Source organism: Myotis davidii, unplaced genomic scaffold (genome assembly GCF_000327345.1).
Source record: "Myotis davidii unplaced genomic scaffold, ASM32734v1 scaffold18, whole genome shotgun sequence".
Taxonomy (NCBI): Eukaryota; Metazoa; Chordata; class Mammalia; order Chiroptera; family Vespertilionidae; genus Myotis; species Myotis davidii.
The window spans coordinates 9,609,309-9,619,587 of record NW_006292696.1 but is presented as its reverse complement, the minus strand read 5'-3'; the positions used below and the strand labels follow the sequence as shown (position 1 = coordinate 9,619,587).

Sequence of the window (10,279 nt, the reverse complement as noted above, 5' to 3'; positions counted from 1 at the left end):
AAAAGTAGAGGCATATTTTATTTATGCAGATTGTAAAGTTATAAGTCAGCATCTTACACTAGCCATGACTCTCATGAGAAAGGACATTAATTGAGAAGGAGAGTGAGGCTGAACCGTGTATGGTGACATCTGAGTGGACTTGAATAATGCTGAGAATCTGAGAACCCTAAGGCTTTCTAAGACTTTCTTAGTAATGGAAGCAATTGACCTTCCTGGATTATCCTATAAGTCTTAGTCATTCTGCCAGTTAAACTCCAAATCAACTAGGTAAGATGCTGACTGACAAAAAGCATAGCAAAAGAAAGCTATTTATATCAATTACAGAAGTCATGTGAATAATTAAAGAAATGGGGACTATAGAAGCTATACATATTTTATTCCTTGTTTGCTACTATTTACATGAGGAAAAATACAGCTCTGCCGGAAGCTGGTCCATCTTTGCTGCTTGACACAGTCGCTGCAGGGAAGAAACATCAGCACAGCATATGTTTCAAGGGGCCTGGCATATATGGCATACTGTTCTTAATACGTTTGCTCCCCTTCTTAGCACTATGTGTTTTAACCAAGGTCACCTCTACAAGAAAGGTTGCTTCCCCAGGTGGGGATTTTTTCCCTGGAGTTAGGGATTAACAGGACAAAGGAAGAGAGTAAATTAGTGAAACCTTTTAGTGTTACAGAAATACCATATACTACTTATGAAGAACTTGGACTGACTGTTAGCAATAAATTTGGGATTTGTTGGGCCCACATCCCCAGGGGTCGGCCCACCAGGGAAAGCACCAAAGCCTATACCCCTGGAGACCCACCGACACAGGGCAGTCTGAGGGAAGGCAAGCAGCGAGGCTGGGAGGACATAACCTTTACTGGGTAGGATAATCTCCTTCAGTCACTTCCTTGTAGCTTATCAGTAGAGCAGTAACCTTGGAATAACCCTTATAAAGGAACACAGAGATTAATTTAGACAGGATTAAACTCAACAGAACTAGATTAACAAACGCCCTAACCTTTGGAATAGAATGGATAGAATTAAAATCAACTGCTATAAATACAGATGTAACAGGACAATAAAAATAGAACCTGGCAATAGAACCTGGCTGGAGATCTTGGCTAGAGGACCTGGCTAGGCTGCTGATCAACTGAACGCTGTCTCCGTGTCATTCTTTCTTTGACGACTCTGTCCACACCTTTGGGGACCCCTGGACCTGCTGGGATTGGACCCCAACACAGCTCTATCTATCCATAAAAATCACATAGATATTTAGACATATTGATACTTGTATATATTGAATGATTTCTTTGGACCTCCTTCCCTTTCCCCTTACTATTTTATATAAAGATGCTTTTATCATGAATAGGTTTATAATTGAATTTTGGGAAACAAAATATTCAGGCAGCACTGTAATATTGTTGAAGATTAAATATCATCACCCAGAAATGGATACTGTGATTGTTGCTTAGAGATGGATATAATGACTGTTGGTATCTTGTATCTCCTTTTTTGGACAAATGATGAGAGCATTTTGTTTGTATGAAGGATAGCTTCACCTTATTATTGAGAAAAAGTATACATACAGAAGTGTATATGTGGCACAGAATAACCAAAGAGGGGAATTATGTCAGTTATGAAGCATTGATCTGTCAGCTCGATATCCAACCTTCTATACTCTAGTTTGAGATACTGGGGCTGGAACTGTAATTTTCATTTTTTTTTCTGCCACTAGGATATCTGTCAGGTTCTTCCAGTAGGAAGCACTGCAGAAAAACTAGAATGCAGGTGAAAAGAGAAAGGAATGTTCTCCCTTTTGTTACTTGCTTTGCTTTTATTTATTTTATTTTTTTAGTTTGTTTTGTTTTTTTCCTTTTTTTTTCTTTATTGATTAAGGTATTACATATGTGCCCTTATCACCCTATTACCCACCCCACCCCCACTCATGCCCTCACCCCCCTGTTGTCTGTGTCCATTGGTTAGGCTTATATGCATGCATACAAGTCCTTTGATTTATCTCTTCCCTTTACCCCCAATTCCCCCTACCTTCCCTCTGAGGTTTGATGGTCTGATCGATGCTTTTCTGTCTCTGGATCTGTTTTTGTTCATCACCTTATGTTGTTCATTATATTCCATAAATGAGTAAGATCATGTGATATTTATCTTTCTCTGACTGGCTTATTTCGTTTAGCATAATGCTCTCCAGTTCCATCCATGCTGTTGCAAATGGTATGAATTCCTTCTTTTTTACTGCAGCATAGTATTCCATTGTGTAGATGTACCACAGTTTTTTAATCCACTCATAGGCTGTTTCCAAATCTTAGCTATGGTAAATTGTGCCACTATGAACATAGGGGTGCATATATCCTTTCTGATTGGTGTTTCTAGTTTCTTGGGATATATTCCTACCTTGCAATAATAGTTAATTCAGTCTCCATATTCGGGCACGCCCAGAACCATCCTTATTGTGCTGTCCCAAAGGAGCCAGTTTCAGCCAAGCAGTCTCCTCCTTGTGATTGGGATCCCAAATATACATGCATTCTCTCCTGTACCATCCTGAGATACTAGTGGCCTGTGGGGTCTAAGAGCTCTAAGACTCAGCTCTGAGGAGCCCCTCTTCTGATTACCTGTGACACCAGTGTCAGCCAGGTGTCACCCTGCCCTTGGAGGTCTAATCCCAGCTCTGGGGTTTCCTTCTTTGAGCTGCTACTTCCTAAAAGAGAAGCAGGCCCTGCATCATTAGACTAACTTAATTTTGATAGAAAAGGATAGCAAAGGACTTCCACCCCAGCCCCTAATTCTATAGATTAAAATAGCACAAAGTCTCCCAGAAACCAAGAGATTTGGTCATGAAGTTAATTAATAGGGAAGTTAGATGGAGATTTCAGTCTCCTCATGCTTAGTAGAGTGTTGTTTCTATAATCTAATTAAATCAGGAGTAGTAATTCCAAAATATTTCTTTCTGGGTTAGAGCTGAGAATGATCTCAGTGATGCTTAAGACCCGACAGCAGCTAATGAGGGGTTGATGGATTTGGATGGATTGAAATTCATGCTTTCTTTTACTCCTAGTTCCTGTTTCCCTAAGGCTATGTATTCTATATGAGGGAACGTTGGCTTGCTTTAGATTCAGGAAGAGCTGGGCTGATAAAAAGGGAGAATAATCTCATTTTTTTCAGCTTTACTGAGATATAATTGACAACTAAAATTCCAAGACGTTTAAAGTACACACATGATGATTTGATACATATGCATTGTGAAATGATTCCCCTCATTGATTTAGTTTAACACATCCATCGCCTCATATATAAATACTAGAGGCCCGATGCATGAAATTCATGCAAGAGTAGGCCCTCACAGCCCTGGCTTCGTTCTGAAGGTTGTCTGGAAGTTTGTCCAGATGGTTGTTCTGCTGTTCGGCCATTCGGTCAATTTGCATATTATGCTTTTATTATTATAGATATATATATTTACCTTTTTGTGTGTGAGGGAGAAAATTCAAGTTCTACTCTCATCAATTTTCAGTTATACAATACAATATTAAACTACAGTCACCATGTTATACATTAGTTCATCAGGCATTATTCATCTCATAACTGAACATGTGTTGGGTGAGCAGAAAGGAGATGAAGAATTAACTATTTTAATTCAAACTCAAGTTTTTCTTTAGAGCTAGGTGACTGAGGCTGGTCTTCCCCTATCTTCTATCTGTTAGAATCTCCAGGAACACTAACATCAGGGTAGAGGTAACCACTTCCTTTCTCTGGACTTAAAGAAATTCTGCTGCCTAGCTTTATTAAACAGATCCAGATAACCACGTTCATTCTTGTTTTATTTAGTGGTATACTCAGAAAGATAGAAAATACAAGATATAATCCCAGTCAGAATATAGAAGGCTGCCTTATAATTACTATGTTTTCTCATAACTTCATGGAATTATGATGAGCATATTATTTTAAAAAGAAAGCTTAATAAGATAAAGCAACACTGTACTACAGTCCAGCTAAAGCTATGTGCACATGCATACATAATTTATGACCTATGTATAATTCATATGTATACAAACACCATACTTTATTGAGGCAAAATAGCACAGCAAGGTTAAAGACAGATGGTTAAGCTCAATAGAGGCTTTACAATGCCACTGGAAGACATTTTACTGGTATAAAGGCCTCCAACATGCTGATATTTATGTATTTATAAATATTTAGACTACTTATATGTTTGCTGTCTTGAAAACTAAGCCAAAATAAACATATTTTAAGACAACCTTTGGAATTGTCAGCCTTTCTTATTTTATCCACTTTGTGGTATATGCTATTCACAATGACAATCAAAATATTGAACAATAAAGGACAAAGATTGGAAATTCACCTTGAATCCATCTTCTTATAAAATTTTTCTCTAATGTACCCAAAAGTTATATTTTTATTATATTTACTGGGGTGACACTACTTAATAAGATCTTATAGATTTCAAGTATACATTTCTATGATACATGATCTGTATACTGCATTGTATACCCACCACCCAAAGTCTTACTTTTCAGAAACCTTCAACTTCCAGTTTTGAGGAGTTATATGATTGCTTTTTAGCTCCTATCTACTTACTAAAAGCTACGTGTTAAAGATTTTCAATTTTGATTTCATGTTCAGAAAAGCATCTATCTACACAAGTCTCAATGTTAATTTTTTTTCAATTCTGAAAATAACTTATATAATACAGGGAGTCTTGTCTGCAGGCTATTCAACACTGCTGCTCACTTCCATTGTATCTTTTGAAAGATAAACTATCCAGTATACGAGGTTGAATCCTGCAAAGGCGACTGGGAAGAGAATCCGAGAATACTGGTCTATTTTACTGGTGCCTCCAACGGCAGGAGAGAGTGGTGGGGGTGTGACAGGTGTTGAAGGTAAGATGGGAGCTCTAGTGAGGACTTTGCTGGCTTCAGGGGCTGGGACTATTGGCAAGGTCAGGGAGCTGATTCTTTTCTTCAGGTAGTACTTGGAATCAGGATGCTGTAGATAAAAGGAAAATATTCAGCTTAAGTAAGGAATAGAGATCGCTTATTTAGATTCATTTTTTCATTATTTATAGATATTTAGTGACTATTTCCCTATGATGTAAAGAAAAAAAAATCAGCAAGTCCTTATAGTATTTGATGATGTTACTTTTCCAAGAAAGTAGTAAAATAATTTAAAAAAGAAATGATTTGCTTTCATCCAGCATCTTATAAATTAATACATCAGCAATTAATGTTAAGCATGTTCCACATATCAGAAACTGTGTTGAGATTGTACCATTAGGAGGACATGAGTAAGGTGGCAAAAGCTTATCCACCCTCTGGTTATGGTTAAGCCTGCGGGGCTATGAGTTTGGGCAATGAGAGGGGTTTCCATTTGGAATATTTGTTAACATAAGAAAATAATAGCTTGGTTAATTGATACCATGCGTCTAGATACATTCCCAGCCTGCATCATCTTCTTCACACATTCATAAATTTGAACCAGCTGAAATTAAAGAAATATATATATATATATGAAGGTGCTCATATGTGTCAAAAGCCAGAGACAAAGTATAAAACTGCCTTCGATTGAGTAGGATGACTCTTTGACTGTTCGTCCCTTGAAGTACAGCTGCCTCTTCGTTCAGAAGTTCTGTCTTGAGAGCTTTCTGCTTCCCATTCAGAATTTCTCCACTGGTTTCCTTCTATCTTAAGTGACCAGAAAATGATTCATTTACTCCCCTCAGAATTGTCATATGTGGTTTCTCTATCATTAAAATTTCTGTTCTATTGAAATCATAAAACAACCAATCTTAATCTTGAAAGGAATATTTAGCACATGAATTGATAGATGAGAAAGACAAGGTCCAGATAGGAGAAATGCACTACCCCTCCCCTCCACCCCATTGCACAGCTGGTGATAAATTTCAGTGCTTGTTTCATCCCCAAATTTTCTTGTCTCTAGTCTAAGTATTGGGCCTCATTCAGAGATTCTAATCTGTTTGCTTTAGATTCCTGTTATGCCTTTGAAAACTAGGCGCCTTCCTCTGATTCTTCCCTTTAATTATCTACATCCTATAATCCTCACTTGCCTCACAGCCAGGTTGTCCTTGCTGGGTCTCTGCCTTCAAACACTTGCTGTACATCATCCCCGCTCTTCTAAAACTACCTTGTTTCCTCCCTGGCAGCAAAATCACCACTTTGTTGCCTGGCAGGGTATATTACTCACGTGGCAGATGCCTGCGGCTTTAGCCAGCAACCCCGCAGCCCCCGGGAGAGGGAGCCACCTCCCCTCTGCTGGTTGAGCCGCAGGACCAGCGTGACCCACCGAGGTGGTGACATTTGCACTGTGGGAAACACCCGCCCAAAGAGCATCTCCTCTCTGCATCCCCCTTCTTGAATGTTGCTGTGATTTGTCAGTGAGTGTCTAAGTAATCATAGTCTTCATAGAAAGTTCAAGCCCCGTATGCTTTTAGGGAACGTGGGGAAATCTATTTCTTCACCAAAAGCAAATAAAGAATCTGTGTACTCAAGTCTAATTTGATATGAATGTGGTGAGTTTCAAGCAAGTATCTTTATTTGTTGTCTATTGGCCCAGGATTGTGCTAGCTACTCAGGTCAGAATTAAATAAATCATGGGTCTTGGAGGTAGAAAATAATTTAAAGTATAGATAGACCAGTCTGCTGGTCTAAGACAGGAAATAAGTGATACTTTCTATGAAAAATATGTGACAGCTGCCCAGCTGGCCTGGATCAGTGGTTGAGCATTGACCTAGGAACCAGGAGGTCCCATTTCAATTCCCAGTCAGGGCACATGCCCAGGTTGCAGGCTCGATCCCCAGTGTGGGCAGGCAGGAGGCAACTGATCAATGATTATCTCTCATCATTAATGATTCTATCTCTCTCTCCTTCTCCCTTCCTCTCTGAAATCAACAAAAATATATTTAAAAAAATATATATATGTGCAGCCAAGGACCACTGTGCTGAAATTCACCAGACACGGTGTGGATAAGACCAGAGTGGTGGTAGTTTGGTCTCCATGGTCTTAGAGAAGACATATAGCATCATCTTACAAAAGCTTTTATCACATTTCTCACACTTTAATTTGAATTTTCATTCAGTAAATATTTCATTAATATATTCCTTTTCTGACCCAGCGAAATGTGTCACTGTTTCATTCTCCAAAAAGAAATATCCTCCTCCCAGATGGATGGCACATTAAAGTCTTTTACTCTAATAACATTTCTAAGAGTCATGATGAAGTCATAGGAGGGCAAGCCTTTAGAGCAGATTTTCTTCCTAAATTTGTCTTGACTTTTAAAAGAACACATTGCCTCTCTGAAACCTGTATTTTTTTTTCTTTTTTAGGGAGAAAGGGGGCAGGCATTAAAAAGTTTATTGACATGAGAAAGTGATTGTAAAACATAACGTGCCATAAAAATGTAAGGCATTGTTTCCTCTCTCCCTCTTTTTAAGAGATGTGGGGACAAAATTATTTGTCAATTTCTTGGCATTGCCACAGTGTCACAAATGACTTAAAATGAGGTTGCCAAGTACACCTTGTCCAGAGTTAACCAATATCATTCAAGACCACACACCATGAAAATTTTAAGCACAGTGTCATTAGCCTGGAATTAAATGTCCCCTACAATAGGATGCCCCCTTTCCTCATTGTTTTCCCCAAATCATCTCTATGGAGGGTTTCATATTTCTATGAAAAATATGTGACACGTATTTCTATGAAAAATACGTGTTAAGAGGACAGGAGGGTCAGAAAGCCTGGGTTGCAAGTCCATGTATACTACTGAGCTGCTACGACTTAGAAATGCCACAGATTCCATATACTCTCCCTAAGCCTCAATGTACTATCTTTAAAGTTAGGGACAGTGATTAATTTCTTTGAAAGTGTTCTCTTTCTTTCCTTTAAGAATTTGAGAAAGACTTTTACACACACACACACTTTGTATACTTTTTTGCCTGCCTAGCTGCTACAGCTCTTTTAGCTATTATAACATACTTCCCTTTAAATATTATTTCTGTTATGCCTTATCTCCTTTCCTGACATTAATGGTAGAGGGCATATTCTTGCCATACATAAGTGTTCCACACTGCCTGGCTAGTGCATGGAACATAGTATATGCTGAATAAACATATGCTGAATCAACAGATGAATGAAAAACCTAAACATTTTTCAAGGTTTCTTTCTGTAGACAGGCAAAGAGAAAGGAGCAAAAGGTCTTATGATTATTTTATATTATATTTTAGTATGTTATTTTACATTACGTTATAGGTACCGCATCTAAATGCTTGCTATTGACAAGCACAGCACAGCACTCTGCATGCATTATTTTGTTTATTCCTAAAAGGAATCTATTATGTAATAATGTTATTTTCATTTTAGAGATGAACTAATGGAGACTTAAGCAGAAAGCTCACACAAGTAATAAGTGGCAGCACCTGAATTCAATCCCTCTCAGATTCCAAATATCACACTCAACAATTATTATTTCTTCCCATCAGCTTTATGATTTAGAGCACGGTTTCTCAGCCACAGGGCTATCAGCGTTCTGAGTAGGATAACTATTTGTTGGGGGGACCTGTCCTATACATCATGGGGTGTTGAGCAGCATCCCTGTCCTCTAGCCACAAGATGCCCATAGTACCCCTCCCTCCGTTTCTTCCCAGAGTTATGACAACCGTAAATATCTCCAGACCTTACCAATATCCTTTGGGGGGAGGTGGAGTGGCGGGGGGATTCGCCTACCATTGAGAATATCCGCTTTACAGTTACAACTGTCCCACAGCCCAAAGGTGACTGGGGGGATTTCTAACAGGAAGCAAAAACATATGCTCAAGGAAATGCATGACACCTGGCTAAGGCACACGCTGGATAATCAAGTCCTGGATAATTGGGAATTCATCATACAGGAGACTGGACGCCAATTTAGAAGAATCACATTGAATTTCGGAAATGAAAAGAAAGCCAATTTTCCAAGCCATTCAGCTCCAGGTTTTCATCGGACCCCGCCTGCCTGCTCATTGTAAGCTCTGCAGCTTCAGTTGATGGTGAAATAGGCTTTTGTCGGAGTCCAGATGAGGGCTCAGCTTGGGGCTGTCACAGCTTTGAGTGGAACACCTGTGGTTTTGAATTCTTCTACGGCTCCCTGCTGCCGAGTGCCATCCTGCTCTGGGTATTTTAAGAGCACGGCTTTGTTTTAAGTAACACCATATTGCAAAGATACTTTGAATCAAACTGGACTTTTAAGGCCATCCTTATTTGCTGTAGGGATACAGCATTTGGGGAGTACTTAGAGCAATTCAGATACAATGTTCAGTGAGTCTAACACATTCCAGAGAAGGGGGCAATGGGTTACCTCTCAAGAGAGATTCTAGCTGGGGGCTGCATTACTCAAGGAACTAGCATTGCATCTGCTCCTAGAACCAGCAAAAGAGGGGCATCAAAAATAAGAGAAAATGTTTTTTAAACATTTAGTATTTGACATTTCTTTAAACTGTCCTATTGTATTAACCTATCATATCACTGTGGAAAAAATAAGAACTCCATCCAGTTTTCCTGCATTTATGCTACAGCTGGTAGAACTGGAAACAGAGCTGAACCCAGAAATTCTAGAGAGAAGCAGCTTATTGGCAGCAGTCTGGTGGGTCAGTGGCGCTAGGGGCATGTCTAGAAACCATATTGGAATGTTTGGAGGATGAAGAATGGAATATTAGATGAGGATTTGATAGAAGATATGGGGGAAAAGCTAACCACCCATATCCCTCACCTAATCCACTCCTCAGTCTTTAAAAGTCCAACAATAGCACAGCCATGAGAAGGGGCACCATAATGGTCTTAATTCAACCCTTCATTCTATTGAGAAATGGTGGTACTCAAATCTTGGCAATATTTGGAACAAAGGAGGTAAATCTTTCAGTATTCTGTATTCCGTAGGGCCACATGGTAATGGCCCAGCAGACACTCCAACCTTGTAAAGGGAAGAGGCCCTATTGATGTCACTCATTAATGTATCCTCAGCATTCTACAATCTGGCACATAAAAGCACTTAAAAAATTCAATGGGTACATTCTCAATAAATGGGTACTAGGTGAAAAGAAAAATGAATAAATGAATAAACAATGTAATCAGTATAACTATAGCCATTGTCCAGACTAATGACATTTTGGTCAATTTTGTTTGTAGATAATTTACCAAGAACATCATACCTCCTCTGAAAAAGGAAAGCCACATTTGATGCCTTGATGAGGGGGGGGGGGGCGTGGGGGGGGGGAT

The 10,279-nt window shown here is 39.1% G+C and overlaps 1 protein-coding gene across 2 annotated transcripts in view; it reads right to left on the bottom strand.

The window, feature by feature from the left end:
• Window positions 1–3,797: 3,797 nt before the first annotated feature.
• GABRA6 (gamma-aminobutyric acid type A receptor alpha6 subunit) overlaps window positions 3,798–10,279 on the bottom strand; it is a 16,375-nt gene continuing 9,893 nt past the window's right edge. For both annotated transcript variants that reach the window (XM_006766322.2, XM_015565656.1), the window contains exon 9: window positions 3,798–5,002. In XM_006766322.2, coding sequence (XP_006766385.1) covers window positions 4,727–5,002 — 276 coding nt within the window. In that variant the 3' untranslated portion in view covers window positions 3,798–4,726. The remainder of the gene's footprint in view (window positions 5,003–10,279) is intronic.